General features: G+C 47.2%; 1 protein-coding gene across 9 annotated transcripts in view; it reads right to left on the reverse strand.

Annotated features, from left to right (window-relative positions):
* Positions 1-16,967, reverse strand: part of ATP13A3 (ATPase 13A3) — an 85,036-nt gene that overhangs the window by 21,811 nt on the left and 46,258 nt on the right. For all 9 annotated transcript variants that reach the window (XR_003095580.1, XR_003095579.1, XR_003095577.1 and 6 more), the window contains exons 11-22: positions 15,946-16,018; positions 14,859-14,990; positions 14,315-14,494; positions 12,106-12,263; positions 11,061-11,249; positions 6,515-6,576; positions 5,639-5,789; positions 4,248-4,364; positions 2,707-2,724; positions 2,443-2,596; positions 2,227-2,347; positions 851-975 (exon numbers count right to left, since the gene is read on the reverse strand). Coding sequence is in view for 5 of the 9 variants with exons in the window: in XM_025211490.1 (XP_025067275.1) it covers positions 851-975; positions 2,227-2,347; positions 2,443-2,596; positions 2,707-2,724; positions 4,248-4,364; positions 5,639-5,789; positions 6,515-6,576; positions 11,061-11,249; positions 12,106-12,263; positions 14,315-14,494; positions 14,859-14,990; positions 15,946-16,018 (1,480 nt within the window). In the remaining 4 variants the exon portion in view is untranslated. The remainder of the gene's footprint in view (positions 1-850; positions 976-2,226; positions 2,348-2,442; positions 2,597-2,706; positions 2,725-4,247; positions 4,365-5,638; positions 5,790-6,514; positions 6,577-11,060; positions 11,250-12,105; positions 12,264-14,314; positions 14,495-14,858; positions 14,991-15,945; positions 16,019-16,967) is intronic.

Genomic DNA, 16,967 nt, shown 5'->3' on the forward strand with positions numbered 1-16,967 from the left:
CAAAACGTAAAAGCCACACATGGAAATATTTGCGGAGAAAGGTGAAGACAAAGGGACATGCCTGCCTTTCACTCTACCTGAAGAAAAGAGAGCAAGGAGGGGTTTTCAGAGGGACACGGCAACAAAAGTGACAAAACCATTGCTTAAGTCCTGCGGCGACTGACAAGCCTGCCGTGCTGAGCACGATGCTGCAATCGCGCCAGCTGCTGAACAAAAGCTTTGTCCCAACCAGCCCTCCTTGGCGTTCTTCTTTGTGGGAGGCTGAGGGGGAATTCTCCTCTCGGCCTGGGCGCATCCCTAACTCACACAAGTCACAACATCCGAATGGGCAAAGTCCAAGCTGGTGACAACTTTCTACATGGATAGAAGGACCACGTCCAACAGGAAATTAAGCCGAACTAATGCATGGTCATATAATTTTCCAAACTGTAGTCCACACCATGCTAACGTGCATTTCCACTGCATCTGTCTCCCAAGGATCTCAACTGTTCTTTGCTGAACCAAGTTTCACACGGTGTGCTCTCTGCTCACAGGGAAACTGAGGCACAGAGATGGTAAATGACTTGCCCCAGACACGCATTGTCCAGGCTCTGCCACAGAGTCCGTCCCGTGCGTTCCCTCTGGACCATGCTTCCTCCCCCCAAATCACACCCACAGAAATATTCTTGCCCTGGTGTGGGCACTCACTGGGCACCAGTGAGTGCACTTGGACCTGGCTCGTCTTCAGACATGGGACAGTCACCGATACTAAAATAATGAATCCCACAGAGACCAAAATAGTCAAAGCTCTGTGTACCTTCTCACAATGCAATTAGCTGCTCCCCAAGTATTAGAGTAGCCATGCTCTTACCTGTAACCATGACTGTGCGAATGCTGGCTTTATGCAAGTCCTTAAGCACTGCAGGCGTTTCTTGCTTTAGCTTGTTTTGCATTATAATTAAGCCCAAAAAACCCATGTTGCTTTCAATGGCATCTCTGCAGCAAAGAGAAAAACACTTTCAGAAAACTAAGTGCTACTCAATGTAGACTATGCTTTTAAACCTTCGCTTGTATTTTAATCAACAGGGCAATGTGAAAGATTTTACTTTTAATGACAAGAAAATAGTAATAAGGTTCAGACTCACAAGGGATGGAGAGAGACTGCTATATTTTAATTAGCTCCTAAAAAAAAACTAAGCACAAAAGAGCATAGGTTTTGTTTGTTTTAAATATTGTTGTCTAATTTCTTTAAAAATATTTCCGAAACTAAATTTTGTTCTCAACACTTCTAGCAGTTGAAATCCACTAACATTAGAGACCATTTTAGCTCTGTTAAGAAGTGACAGCTTTGATTACTGTGCAAGCTACCCGGGAAAATAATTACAGGTAAACGGTGCAGGTAATAGATGATGTTCTCAAAGCAGAGGACGCTTCTTAACACCCACTGTCCCTCTTACTTCCAGTAATTTCTTCTGCCTTTTTAACAACATGGAAGTTTGCAAAAAGGTGTCAGCATCTGCATGTCCTGAAAGCAGCTGCAACTGCCAATTCTTCCACAATCTGAGGCCTGCTACTGCCCTCTCTTACACTGGCTTCACACTAACGTAGCTCCATTAGTCCATGACTGTAAAGCTAGTGTAACAGGAGAAAATCAGGTCTCCCTGTCTTCACTGCATGTCTGCATGTCAGGCTGTGGGGGAGAACAATACGCTATCCCAGAGGGGGAGGGTCTCAAGGGGAAACAACAGCAGAAGCAGTTATTATAAGAAGGGAAAATGTAAGAGGAAGCAAGTGAAGGAAAGATACAACGCCTGACAAATGATGAATCAAAATGAAATGTTCTCAGAGGGCTTTCCTCCAAAAGGTGTCATTCACAAGTCCCTGGGACCCCCGACTTGTGAATGACACCTTTTCTTCCTATAATAATATACTTGAAGGAAAGCGAGACCTGTGCCATGTTAACCTAAATCGAACAACAGCACACCATCGTTACGGTGTGCCCTTCAGGATTAGGACTGTTCCACAGCACAGGAAAGCTCATTTGCCTTAGATTTGTGTGTGTATTGTCCAGGTAACCAACAACAGTGCACAGGACTACAGGTGAGCAGACAGCAGGTAACTTGGGTAAAAGCAGAACAAGTAGCCTTCAGGCAAGCCCGGCAGCACAAAGGAAGTTTTGGGGATGAATCGGAGGTACACATTTTCTTTGGCATGTCAGAGCTCCCAACACAAAGTACTCATTCTTACCTATTAATATTCTGGATTTTGTGCCACGTAAATTTTGATTCCAGTTTTCGATGAGCAAGAGCAATAACTCGGAAGCCCTGCTTGGTGTATTCTTCCAAAACACTTTCAAAGTCAACTGGAACTTTAAAGAGAGAGAATCGAGCCCAGAATTACTACGATTTCTCACACCACCTCTGACCTGCATTAAAAAGGACCAAAGTCAGCTCACTCCTTTACCTGTTTCTTGCTTACACAAGCTGGCAATCACCTCCGGGGCACCTTTCACATAAGCATCCATTTTCTTCTCCCCCAGCACTCTCGCTATTACACACATGCGCTGCAAAGCGGAAGAAAAAGGAAACTGGCGCACGATTCCTATCTCGTAAGTGGTCTGCAGAATTGATCCAAGACAACAAGGAAAAAGAGGTGGTTACATCTAGATACATACATATCCTTAAAAAGAGGCATCTCCCTTAGGAGAAAGGGGAAGGTCCCACTTACCGGAAGCTCAAACAATTCCTGAAAAATAAAATGAGAAAAGAAATATTAATCTACTACCAGGCTTCATTTAAAAGTTATATTTGCCACAATATTAGATCCAGTAGATATCAGTAGATACAGTACCAGATTCAGTAGATATCAGTAATACATTTAACTAACACTTGGAACAGCAGCCACATCTGCATGGCAGATTTTCTATTTAAACTAGGCTCCACTGTAGTTAGGGCACCAAGAAATCTGACTGTTGGTATCCTGCATCTGAATAATGCCTTTAACCTCAAACAGTCCCAAAGCACTTCACGGTGTTGGCGTTGTATTGATAGTACAAGAACGGTATAAAAGCAAAATTCTACTCTCCGCTTTGCCAGACTTGCTGCATGACCCTGTAAAAGTCACCAGCTCCACTCCACGGCTCTGTTTCTTGTCATCTAAAGGTTGATGATGCTTACTACCCCACCGAGGTTACATGAGGCTTGGTCCATGAGTGTTTGAAAGGCACAGACAGGAGGCACTACAAACCTGACAAGTGCTACACCTTATTGCTGAATTCAACACTCTCAGAAATTAAAATGCAGAAACCTTTGATTCCAACAAAGCATGGTCGGAGTTGCACAGCACAGACTCCACTCAAAAGCAAAGGATAAAGGACAAATGACATGCACACTAAGGCTGTGCAAAACGGCTATGTTTTGTTTCGGTTTCGCATTCGGCCGTTTCTGAGGACAGCGATTCGTTTCGGTGTTTCGGATCACGGTTCCATTTCGATTCGGCCAAATCTGTTTCAGAATTTTGATACTGTTTTGGAGATTCGGATCGGCCAGGGAGAGGCAAGCACAGCCGAGCGGCTGCAGGTTCTCCCATGGCTCCTCTGGCTGTGCCTGCCTCTCCCCGGGCGGGGGGAGCCGCAGGAGAAGCCCTCGTGGCTGCTGTGCCTGGCCCCAGCCTCCTGGCACTTTCAAAGGAGGGCTGTGTTGGACGATTCCCGGGCGGCGCCTCTGAAACATCTGAAACATTTCCAAAACTTTTTGGGTGGTTTCATTTAATTTCAGAGATGTTTTGGAGCCTTCCGTTTCATTTCGGACTTGGTGTTTCAGGTGCCAAAACAGGATGAAACACCTCCGAAATGAAACAGCTATCGAAATTTCACACAGCCCTAATGCAAACACTCCAGGTGACTAAAAAGGGCAGGGAGAGCCAATTACCAGAGCTAGAATTCAGCCACAACAACAAAAGCAAAGACCCCAAATCTGGAAAGGCATCATGATGTCACGAATGACCAGAGAGGATCAGGGCACCACCACACCGAGTGAAGTTGGCCATCTAAGAGGGAACACTGCGCCTACTGAGTCACCAGCTCTTGCAGCCCCTGATCTGTGCCTTGTGTCTTCCCCCTGAAGCATGAACAGATCCTGACCCTGCTCAGAATTAGGCATGCAGGACCACAATACACAGGAGCACACATCCGTTTTTAACTCCTCTAACACACTGATGAGAGAAATGCATAAAGAACAGAGGCTTGTATTGGTCCTGAAAGGCAGTACCATGTCTTGATCTGTGGCAGGCTTGGACTCCGGAAGAAGCTGTTTTGGAGGTCGAACCACAGTGGGCATTATTCGATTGTGAAGGGCTGTTTCCTCTTCAGTCGCTTCTTCAAGAATCTAAAATGAAACCACCGCCTAATTAGCCCTTAATTGTAACTGAGGTTGCATCAGACAGACAACAACATTATTGGAAACAGCACCTGCAGTCAGTGTTCCTGGCAATGACCTTTGATTCCTAAAGGTGTAAAATGCCTGTGATTTCCCTCCAAAAACATTAGCTTAAAAAAAAAAAAAAGAGGATGCACTGTGTGTCTTAGCAACTGGTCATATTCTCTTCCAGAATTAGCAAAAAGTAAATCTGATACTGAAAGCTCTTTCCATTTGAAGAAGCGTTTCCTATGAGACGGACATTTTTTAGAATGCAAGCTTCACAGAACCCCAGGGCTGGCAGCAACCTTGAAGGTCAAGTTTAATTGCCTGCAAGAATGCAGGCTGTGCTGTTCCTGCACCATCCCTGCTGGTTGCCCAGACTCTTCTTGAACCCCTCCAGAGGAGACCTCACCACTTCCCTTTGTTCTGCTGTCCTTCTGCTTTAACAGCCGGAAAAATTCCTAAAAACTGATCTAAAATGTGTTTTGCTGTATTTTAGACCCACTGACCCATGTCCTGCCCTGCATGCGAAGAAAAACAGTGTTTCTCCATCCTCTTTATGGCAACTTCCAAATATTTGAAAACTGTCATCAGGTCTCCTCCTTTTCTCCAAACTAAACCAAACTAGTTCCTTCAACCTTTCCTCAGACAAATTGCTTTCCAACACCTTCATCCTCTTGACTGCTCACCTATACACCCTTTCCATTTCTCTACATCTTTCTAAAAATGCACCGCCCAAAACTGGACATAGTATTCCAGCTGAGGCCTACTCAGAGCCAGAGCGATCCTGTCACCTCCGACGTCTTGAATCTGTTTCTGTTAAAGTAACCCAAAATGCATTTGCTGCTTTCGTGACAGTCTCACACTGCCACTTCATTTCACTGTTCACCCCAGATAATTCTCATCATTGCTATGTCCCTCAAAACACAGAACTTTTAACTTGCTTCAGCTGAAGGGAACATTCGACATCCCAGTTCTCCAATTTAGCCTCCCAGTCTTGTGTCCTCTGCACGCTGGATCAGTATACTCTCTATTTGTGCATCCAAGTCATTAATAAAAATGTGAAAGACCATGGGCCCGTAGGTGCATTGTGTCATCTACCAGACAACGCTACTTCTCTACCTGCCGGCTATCGATTTTAAAGCGTGCAGCCTCAGGCACTACATAATACATCACTTCGTGACATGTCAGACTGCTGCACATAGACACAATGCTCCCTCTGCAAGAAGCAATGAACTTACCCATCCTATGGCTTCAAACATCTTCAAATCCAGCGGATCCCCAGACAGCACTCCTTCAATCTTTGTGAGGGAATGACAAGTGGCCATGCAAGCAACAAACGGAGACTTCACTAAGCCCTCGCTGCACGCTCTCTCTTCCGGCAAAAGGAAGCTGGAACAATGGAGTTATGATACGCTTAGTGCCATCATCATTGATAACGAGCTAATTCAAAACCGTTGTTTAGATTAGCAGCAAAAAATTGACTATACAAGTCACTTGGTGTTTATCCTTTCCACACCACGTAGGAAATGGAGTAGGAGTCGAGGCTAGCACGTTCTGTGGGAAACGGGGACCTGGCTCCTTTTGGCTCTACGAACACCTCATTTGAAATACTCCGATAGTCAGGCTCTGATGTAGCCCCGTGCGGCTCGCCTACCCAGCAATGCAAACCCGGGTTACCCGAATCCCAGCCGTGCTAACGGCCTAGGCAGCCAGCGATGAAAGGACCAAAATAAGTGCCCCAGCCACGCATATAGGTTGCTTCTATCTGGTTTCTGTACTGTGCTCATCAGTCCGTGGTGCTCCCACCCACATCGTCTGGCTGGGCCACATTTCAGAGCTGGGAGAAAGAGTGCTTTGAATTTCTGGCTGGCTGTAAATCACATGTTGATTTGTTCCTCTTTACAGGTGCTTTTTTGCAAAGCTTCACAAATCCAACATTTCTATTTTATTCATAGGTTTTTATACCCACTTGTCACCATACCATTTCAGTACCAGGCATGTACTTGCCTTCATGTCAATCAGATTGTGACAGAGCTATTTGATTTGATTAAGTACCAAACAGCAGGACACTCCTCGCTCACACACACTGCACACCGTAGCGTTTTGGTCCTTACCGAGCATTTTCCACTCTTTGGATACCCCACAGATCCAAGCCGTCTTCGGTAAGCGTACCAGTCTGCCGACACAAAAATCGATAGGAAAAGAATAGCTGTTTTACTTAATTTCCAGTCAAAATACAGGTGTAACAGTTACTACCAGTCCTTTACAATACCCTTCACCCCCGCTTGTTGCTTATTGCTGCATTTGGGTTTGCGGGGCAAACACTCCTTTCAAGAACAGAGCCAAGTGGCAGTGTCGCTGCTCGGGGCTAGGAAGGCAGTGACAGCTGTCTGAGCGCACGGAGATGGCCCCTCACCTTCCAGCTCTGCGAGCTCCAACATCCATATTTTTGGGGAGGGGACTTTCTCAAACTCCTGCGTGCAACTCTGAAGTGACAAGACGGCAGAAGGGCAAAGGGACAGCAGTTCATGCTATGGAGGGAAGGGGCGAGGCAGGGCAGGACAGGCACCAACCCGTTACCAGTATGTATTCACTGAGAACAACAGAGCAGCGCTCCCTCTCCTCTGCTCTCTCTTCCCCAACTCTCGAAACACTTTTTCCTCCTTTATATTTCTGTGCAACTCCTTAAACTGTCTGTGGACACTACCACTCCCTGTTTTATAAAGTGTATAAAAAAGCAATTTATAAATTGCTCTTTTTTTATTAAGAGCGCATCTTAAGCACATTGATTTGGCTTTTCTTGGGAAATAAAATTAAGTGAGCCTGAACAAAACCCACCAACAACAGAGCAAACAAACCAGGGCAAAGGACTGGAAGAAGCTCAACTCTGGGAAATTGTTAGGACTAAGTCCCAAACCCCTGACCCTGGCGCTCAGGGAACAAGAACCAGTTCAGCCCTCCCGCAGGCCACGGCTCACAAGGGAGAACCGAGTGGCCAGGACAGGGCTCCATCTACCGCCGGCCCCTGCTTGGATCCTCCCGCCTACGGCCGCCTGTTTCCTGCGGATGCTGTCTGGACAACAAGGCTCCTGCTATCCTTGGACCGCTCTGCTTTTCCTTGCCTGTGCACCCCGACTCTGGATCTGACCGCCCTCGCTGACCCCACTCAGACTTTGACCTTGGCCTTGGGGCTGGGATTGCTGGAACTCAGTCCTCACAGGTATCTGACCCAGCTTGCGGCCTGCCCTTGCTCTGTCTAGCGTGTCAGCCCCGGGCCAGACTCTGACCCGGCTACCCTCAGCTAGTGACTCATGCAAACTACCAGCCAGGCTGCCTATGCCTTGGTATGTGACAGCAATGGCCAGAGAGCCACAGGACAGCGACGCGTTATGCAGAAGTGTAGTAACTACGTCAGAATGTAAAATATGTCCGATGCATGTACACAAGTATGAGAAGTACGGATGAGCTGGAAGTCACAGCCTCTAAAAAGAAGGATGATCCAACTGGTATCACAGAGACCTGGTGGGACAGCTCTCATGACTGGAAGATCAACACTGAGGGCTACAGGGTTGGGAGAAAAGGTAGTGGTGTTGCCTTGCAGGTCAAAAACACATTCACTTGCTCCCTGCTTCAGGAGGAAGAAGACAGCAGATGAGAATGCACCTGGGTGAAGATGAAAGGTAGACGATACAGCATTGATATAATGGTGGGCTTTGTTATAAGCCAAGTCAGAAAGAGGAGGTGGATGAGGAACTCTTCTAGGAGGTAACAAAATTATTCAAAAGTTATGAGATGGTACTGATGGGAGACCTCAATTTTCCAGATATCCCCTGGAAGAACAATATCTAAAACGTTGAGTCGATGTCTAACTTCCATGGAGGGCATCTTTGTTCCAGACGGTTGAGGATCCAACCAGGGGATCGTCTACTTTGAATCTTGTCCTGACCAGCAGGGAAAAACTGGCGGAAGATATGGAGGTGATGGGCAACTTGGGAGGAAACCATCAGATTACAACAGAATTCATGATCCCGAGATGGAGAAAGCATAAGGTCAGTGGAACTAAAACGCTAGGTTTCAAAAGGCAAGTTTCACCGGACTCAAGGAGTTATTAGGCATGGTGCCGTGGGAAGACAGACTGAAGGACAAAAGTGGCCAGGAGGGTTGGGAGCGTCTAAAGGGCACAATATTGGAAGCCCAACAAAAAACTGTTCTGACACGCTGGAAGCACAAGAATGGCAAGAGACCAATGTGGCAGCACTAAGATGCCTCAGATGCCAAAGGAAAGCATCGAGGCAGTGGAAGGATGGGCAGGTCACCAAGGACGTGTACGAGGAAACAGCAAGAACCTGCAGGGACAACATCAGGAAGGCAAAGACAAAAAATGCGCTGCACCTGGCGAGGGAGGTTGAAGACGACAAGAAGAGGCTGAGTATGCTGGCCAGAAAAGAAGGACCAAGGAAACTGGATCCTCTATCAACGAGCCAAGGGAACTCTTAATAGAAGATGCAAACAAGGTGAAGCTACTCAACAGGACCTTTGCTTCAGTCTTCCCAAAAAAATATGTTGCAACCAGGTACCTGATAAAGATTATCTGGGTAAGGAAGGGAACAAGCTGAGGATGAGATACAAGAAACAGATCCGAGAGCTTTTGATGGGTCTGAATGAATTCAAGACAGCAGGGCCTGACAGACCCTGCTGGTACCCCAAGGTACCAAAGGAACTAGCAGAGGAGATCTTGGATGCCGTTGGCAACAATATTTACAAAGTTGTGGGAGACGGCCTGCCCTTGCTCTGTCTAGCGTGTCAGCCCCGGGCCAGACTCTGACCCGGCTACCCTCAGCTAGTGACTCATGCAAACTACCAGCCAGGCTGCCTATGCCTTGGTATGTGACAGCAATGGCCAGAGAGCCACAGGACAGCGACGCGTTATGCAGAAGTGTAGTAACTACGTCAGAATGTAAAATATGTCCGATGCATGTACACAAGTATGAGAAGTACGGATGAGCTGGAAGTCACAGCCTCTAAAAAGAAGGATGATCCAACTGGTATCACAGAGACCTGGTGGGACAGCTCTCATGACTGGAAGATCAACACTGAGGGCTACAGGGTTGGGAGAAAAGGTAGTGGTGTTGCCTTGCAGGTCAAAAACACATTCACTTGCTCCCTGCTTCAGGAGGAAGAAGACAGCAGATGAGAATGCACCTGGGTGAAGATGAAAGGTAGACGATACAGCATTGATATAATGGTGGGCTTTGTTATAAGCCAAGTCAGAAAGAGGAGGTGGATGAGGAACTCTTCTAGGAGGTAACAAAATTATTCAAAAGTTATGAGATGGTACTGATGGGAGACCTCAATTTTCCAGATATCCCCTGGAAGAACAATATCTAAAACGTTGAGTCGATGTCTAACTTCCATGGAGGGCATCTTTGTTCCAGACGGTTGAGGATCCAACCAGGGGATCGTCTACTTTGAATCTTGTCCTGACCAGCAGGGAAAAACTGGCGGAAGATATGGAGGTGATGGGCAACTTGGGAGGAAACCATCAGATTACAACAGAATTCATGATCCCGAGATGGAGAAAGCATAAGGTCAGTGGAACTAAAACGCTAGGTTTCAAAAGGCAAGTTTCACCGGACTCAAGGAGTTATTAGGCATGGTGCCGTGGGAAGACAGACTGAAGGACAAAAGTGGCCAGGAGGGTTGGGAGCGTCTAAAGGGCACAATATTGGAAGCCCAACAAAAAACTGTTCTGACACGCTGGAAGCACAAGAATGGCAAGAGACCAATGTGGCAGCACTAAGATGCCTCAGATGCCAAAGGAAAGCATCGAGGCAGTGGAAGGATGGGCAGGTCACCAAGGACGTGTACGAGGAAACAGCAAGAACCTGCAGGGACAACATCAGGAAGGCAAAGACAAAAAATGCGCTGCACCTGGCGAGGGAGGTTGAAGACGACAAGAAGAGGCTGAGTATGCTGGCCAGAAAAGAAGGACCAAGGAAACTGGATCCTCTATCAACGAGCCAAGGGAACTCTTAATAGAAGATGCAAACAAGGTGAAGCTACTCAACAGGACCTTTGCTTCAGTCTTCCCAAAAAAATATGTTGCAACCAGGTACCTGATAAAGATTATCTGGGTAAGGAAGGGAACAAGCTGAGGATGAGATACAAGAAACAGATCCGAGAGCTTTTGATGGGTCTGAATGAATTCAAGACAGCAGGGCCTGACAGACCCTGCTGGTACCCCAAGGTACCAAAGGAACTAGCAGAGGAGATCTTGGATGCCGTTGGCAACAATATTTACAAAGTTGTGGGAGATGGGCAAGGTACCAGAGGACTGCAAAAAGGGTGAGTGCAGTGCTGGAGTTACATGAGCACATCCTAAGGAAGTCCATTTGCAAGCACCTGGAGGAAGAGGAAAGGCTGATCACAAGCAGCCAGCATGTATTTACTAAGAATAAATCATGTCAAACAAACTCCATCTCCTTTGACAAAGTAACTACTTGGGTGGTGAAGGGAATGCTGTGGCTGTCGTGTATCTGGACTTCAGCAAGGCTTTTGATAAAGCCCCACGTGACCCACTACCTAGGTACCTATTTCCAATACAACACAACACTTCCCAGCCATTTAACACCAAACGTAAATCAATAAAATGTACTCAACCTTGTCAAAACACACAAGATTCAACTGTCCGCAGATATTTATCCTCTGAGGACTGATGCAGAAAATGCCAATTTTTTTCAGGCGTCTCTGTGCATAAACGATGCCAGCAGTCATTGCAGCTGGAAGTGCAGGAGGAACAGTGATGGTGATAATGTCAAGAGACTCGATTATTATTATATGAACTTCAACCTAAAAAAAAAAAAATCATGCTATTAAGTGAGTAAAAACCAAGTGCTTAAAAGCTTCACCGGCATCTCTCTAGTAAATCAACTTTATTAACTGCTGTACCACGACTGGCAGAAGTGACATTGGAGGTAGCTCCAGCAGTGCTCAAGAAGCAAGCAAAGCTGGCACGTTCCCTTCACATGAGACAAGTCTAGCAGTCGGGCTCTAAGACCATTACCCTTTTAACCTTCAAGTCTCTTACTCTTTTCCAATGCAGTTGTTAAAAATTAAAATATGAATACATGCACCTGCAGACTCAATATCTTCGTGTCTCAAGATTGTTTTGATGAACAGGTGTCAATACAGACCAATTTCTATGCAATGCATTTTGAATAATCCATATCCAAGTTGTTCTAGTTCTTGTCTGAGTCAGAATAACCCCAAGCATCACTTTTCTGTTACAGATGCTTACAAGCACACAATCCAAGTCCGCTCCCTGCCAATATTCCCTTAAACAGGACTGTTTCGCTGAATGCTCTTGTTCATTCCATCCAGGAAGAGCACACACCAACTGCTGCAGCTTCCTGAGCCTGACGAAGGGTTTTTGAACCCAAAAGCTTGCTTAATAACTATTCTCCAACCATTTGGGTTGGTCTAATAAAAGATATCAAATTCACCCAAGGAACCTTGTCTGCCTTGTCAATAAACGTGTTTGCAACAGTATTTGTGAAAAAGCAAACAAAGCCAGGAAAGCTTCATTTAAAATCAGACAATAATTGCAGAACACTGTTTAGCACTAACTCAGTTTCGTTATAAATACTGATCAGTCACTAGGGTTAAAACAAAAGGGCAGCAGATGAAGGGAAAATTAAACTCATACCTCATTTAAGATGCTGTTGACCACTGTGTAGATAAAGCCAATGCCTGCCACCACCACGAGGGACAACAGAAACATGTAGGCATCTTTGTAGAGTTTGAAGTCAGTTGGCTTTGGATACAGGATGGAACGAATAAGCTGTCCTTTGGAAGTACTAAAGCCTACAATGAAAGGGAGTGCAGTGACACCGGGCGTGCAAGCAGCAGCAATGTCATGCAGTACAGCCACACTGCTGAGAAAGCCTACGCTAGTTCTGAGAGAACCACCACGCACCCCCGTGCTCAGCTGGCTCTTCAACATAAGGTGGTCTGTGCAGATCCCGCTGGGGGTGCACATGCACCTCACGTGAAGTCACCAGGGTGCCCCGTTTCTGGGGCTGATGCTTTGGGCTCCATACAAGGCCTTAGTGGCTGCAGCCCTCCCTGCACCCCGCCGCAATTCAAACATGGGCTTCTGAAGACTGGGGCTGGAGGGGCCCCGCCGACCACACCTCAGAGAAGCCGTCTCTGAGCGGCGGGCTACCAGAGAGCATGGAGATTCCCCTGAACAAAACAAACCTCCATCTTTGGGACTCGGTTCCCATCTCTGCTCTGGATCGGCTCCCTCCAGAGCAGGCTACACCTGTGGACACTGTTAGTCAAAGGAAGGACCACACGGAAGACGGGGCAGGGTGGCACCTTGAAGACTACCCTGTTAGCAATCAGAAAGGCACAAGCTTTCGTAGGCTTCAACCTACTTCGCCAGATGCTACGAATGGACTTGCAGAGAGCGGTGATACGACAGCACAGAGAAGCGATCCTGTTCTTCACCATGCTATGGCCATGTGGGTCTGCTACAATGGAGTTTTCAAAGCCGTGTGCCCGGGAGAGGACAGGCAGACAGGCTCACTCTTTAACTACAGATATTTAAAACCTGAGCTGTACTGTTATCTTCCTCATCCTCCACTGGGCACCAGAGCAAGAAGTGGCAAAGAATCGTGGGCAAACAGTGGCAACAGGTAAGGCTTGCTGGGCAACACACAGAATCTGGTGAGGTTATGAATCGACGGCCACGTGGCTGCCTAGCTAATCTCAACAGAGAAGATGTGACCTCTGGAGCCCATCACTGTCACTGGCCCTAGACGCTGAACTTTCCTGCTTAGCAGAAGGAAGAATATTTCTTGCATTTACTTTTTGAATGAGTGCTGTGACAGGGACTGAATTCACCCATTTCAACTAAAAGCACAATATTGATTTGAATCCAAGAAAGTTCCCAACTCTGAAGGTCTGAGGGGCGATACTAGCTCTTGGGAAGCCTGCTTTACCAGAAAGCACAATCCACCTTCTTGCGAGGATTTGACTTGCACAGCTCTGCTAGAGGCAAACGAAGCTCCATGTGGTCATGGAGCACGACACGGAGTCGGAAGGGCTGGTGCGCTGAGGAAGCGCCTAATGCTGGTATTTGCACAAATCGACTTTCCTGCAGCATCCTGGTAACTTTATACACAAGAGCCATGATGTGCTGCTTGCACACAGTTATACACAGCACCCCTGGAACTAAGGCTGTGCTTCACCTGGTTTAACATGGAGTTAAATTAATTATGAACTATGCATAACCCAGCAGAGCAAGTTCTTTTGATTTCTTTTTAAGATGCATTCAAACAGAAACAGCTTTATCTAAGGATTCACTTGAAAGTCGCCTGGGCACAAATGGAAGCATGGTTTATGCAACTGCAGTCCCCTCTGAGACGGAGGCATCAGGAATAGCAATGCTAGCTAATCCTGCCTGAAAGCCACCGCCTGTGTCAGCAGAAAGACACAAACAGCATCACTGCTGCTCTCTCCGGTCTGTCTCTTGTGCAGTGTCCATAGTTCTGAGCCGCAAGGGAAAAACGAGAAGGTCAAAGCCTCAAAGTGCAGCGGACATCGAGTTGAGTCACTCAGTGTAGGACCAATCATGCTGTTGCTGATGTTCATCAGCAAGCCCCATCAGACACAAAGTCTGTCCCAACCAGAACATGTTTCAAAGTCCCTTGATGCTAAGGTTTCATTAATTCCTTGCCGACAAACTGTCCATTACCAAAACACCTATTACAGTGATACCTAGGAATCCTGTTATTCCATTCTTCAGGGAGCGGGCGTTCAACCCAGGCCAGTTAAACCACAACGTTCAGACAGCAGCAGGTATTACTGTGAGCGTGCGGTACGTAAATGAGCAAAAAACAAACCCGTACCTGTTCTCACGACTGCAGCCTTGACTAGTTCTCCGCTGTAAAACCGCGTTTGAATGACGGTGGTTCCACAGAACAAGGTATGTCGCTTGTGGGTTTCTGGACTGTACACTTCATCCCCTGTTGCTTTTGGATCTTCTGCGGGGTTTGGTAGGCTAGTTTTTGTTACAGGAACACTTTCACCTTAAATAAAGAGTCTCTTCAGTTTATGGAAATCCAACACACATAAGCACTTCCCATCCACAGCTCTCAAAGCAGTTTGCACAGTGGCAGTGCCCCCCTTGTGTGGACACGGCAGCAGCCGTTCACCCAGGACCGACAAAGATGGGACTATGACCCAAGAGTCCTCAATCCCAGTGGCTTGCTGCCCTGCCCTGCTAGGCCTCACACACCGCAGTCCTGATTTCCAGCCCCCTACTTCTGAGCTCCTGCAAGGCAACCCTTCTGTCATGGTTAGGCCAGTGTGTTGGCTCTGAGCACAGCACGCCTTACCAGCCAACCTTTCAGCCACACAGTGTAGCGACCCAAAATGTCAGCATCACTTTACCTGTTAGCAAGCTTTCATTTACAATGCAAGTACCACTGACAAGTACTGCATCACAGGGCATGATTGTCCCGTTCGATGGAATCAACATGATATCTCCAGGCACAAGGTCAGTGGAAAGGATCTCTTCTCTTTCTGAATGTTAGACATATAGAGGATTAGTCTTAAACTTTCCAATGTAACGACAAAGTCACAAATCAGCACCCCTCCCAGAATCCCATATAAAATGCAACACCCATGATCGCAGCCAGGCTATGACCATTATGCTGCTGTTTCTATTATTAATGGTATGGCTTTAAACAAGAAAAAAACCCTAGAAAGCAAAGTAATGGATAGTGCCCCACTCCACTGTATGTTTCGCCTCCAAACGTGCAGCTGGATTTAACTTGTCACAGCTAAACAGCTGTAAGAGAAGGGGAAGAGCGCTTGACTCCTTTCTTAAAAGAAACTGATGGCTTTAAACAGGACCGCTGATTGTACACAGGCGGATGCCTTGGAAACAAGAATGACCCTACAGCAGCCCAGAGCTTTTGCTCTCCAGGACAGCAGAGCTCACATTAGTAGGGACAGGGCTGCCAAGGATGGGCACACCACAGCCCCTGCTGCCAGTCACTCTAAGTTACTAATGGGAGCCCCACCGGGAGACACTTATTTGTGACCTGGGGGCCAGGAATGAGATACTGCAATGGTAGCTGCATATGAGGAAAGGGGCAACTCAGGGTCACCTAGTCTGGGTTACATCCGACAATGGCTGAGGTAATCTGGAAGGATACCTTCAGGTTGGTTGTTTTACTTTATGGCATGGTTTGGAAAGGGCTGATCCTGCCTCAGGCAGGGATCGGACTAGATGTGACCTGTGGAGCTCCCTACCAGCCCTACTGCTCTAGGAGTGCTATGATATTCTCTGTTTTAGCTTCACACCTCTCTCTCATCCCAAACAATGAATAAGCAGCTGATGAGCAAAGCAGCACTTAAGAAGTGAAGGCAAGCAGTTCCTTTAACCAGACGGACCCAAGCACAGATCTGCACCGACCCACAAGGAACAGCTGCAGGTTCATCCTTTCAAGCAAAGGCTGCCAGCGCAGCTTACCTTGATTTGCTCGGCTGACCGACACTCTGACAATGCTGTGAGCTGCCACCATGTCGTGCAATATAACGTATTGCTGGGAAAAGGGAAAAAGCAAATCAGATTAGTTGTACAAATAACCATCTAGGTCCATGCTGTATCACAGAAAAATAAGGTAAGCAATAAGCAGGTAAGCAATAAGGGGCCCTTTGGGCATCAGAGCCGGGGGGCAACAAAGGCGCCAGTCACAGGGCTCAAGTGCCTATACACTAACGCTAGGAGCATGGGGAACAAGCAGGATGAACTAGCGCTCCTGCTTGCAGAAAACACCTACGACTTAGTAGGGCTAACAGAAACCTGGTGGGATCCTTCCCACGACTGGGCGGTACACATTGAGGGTTATAAGCTGTACAGAAAGGATAGTGGGAAAGAGAGGGGGAGGGGGGGCGCTCTATGTCAATGAGCGATATACATCAACCCTCATCAAGACGGAATCGGAGGAGGAGAAAGTAGAAGGCTTGTGGGTTAGGTTACATGGAGGTCAAGGAGAAAAGGATTTGGTGGTAGGGGTCTGCTACAGACCCCCACACCAAGGGGAAGAACTAGATTTTCAAGAAGGGGAGGAAGGAGGACCCAGGCGACTATAGGCCAGTCAGTCTCACCTCCATCCTAGGCAAAGTCTTTGAAAAAATTATCAAGGCTCACATTTGCAAGAGCCCGGCAGGACAAATGATGCTGAGGGGAAACCAGCACGGGTTCGTGGCAGGCAGATCGTGCCTGACCAATCTAGTCTCTTTTTATGACCAGGTTACGAAATGCCTGGACACAGGAGGAGGGGTGGATGTCGTATACTTAGACTTCAGGAAGGCCTTCGATACGGTATCCCACCCCATACTGGTGAACAAGTTAAGAGGCTGTGACTTGGATCACTACACAGTCCGGTGGGTGGCAAATTGGCTGGAGGGTCGCACCCAGAGAGTCGTGGTGGACGGGTCGGTATCGACCCGGAAGGGTGTGGGCAGTGGGGTCCCGCAGGGCTCGGTCCT

The sequence above is a fragment of the Alligator sinensis genome, unplaced genomic scaffold (assembly GCF_000455745.1).
Source record: "Alligator sinensis unplaced genomic scaffold, ASM45574v1 scaffold632_1, whole genome shotgun sequence".
Lineage (NCBI taxonomy): Eukaryota > Metazoa > Chordata > Crocodylia > Alligatoridae > Alligator > Alligator sinensis.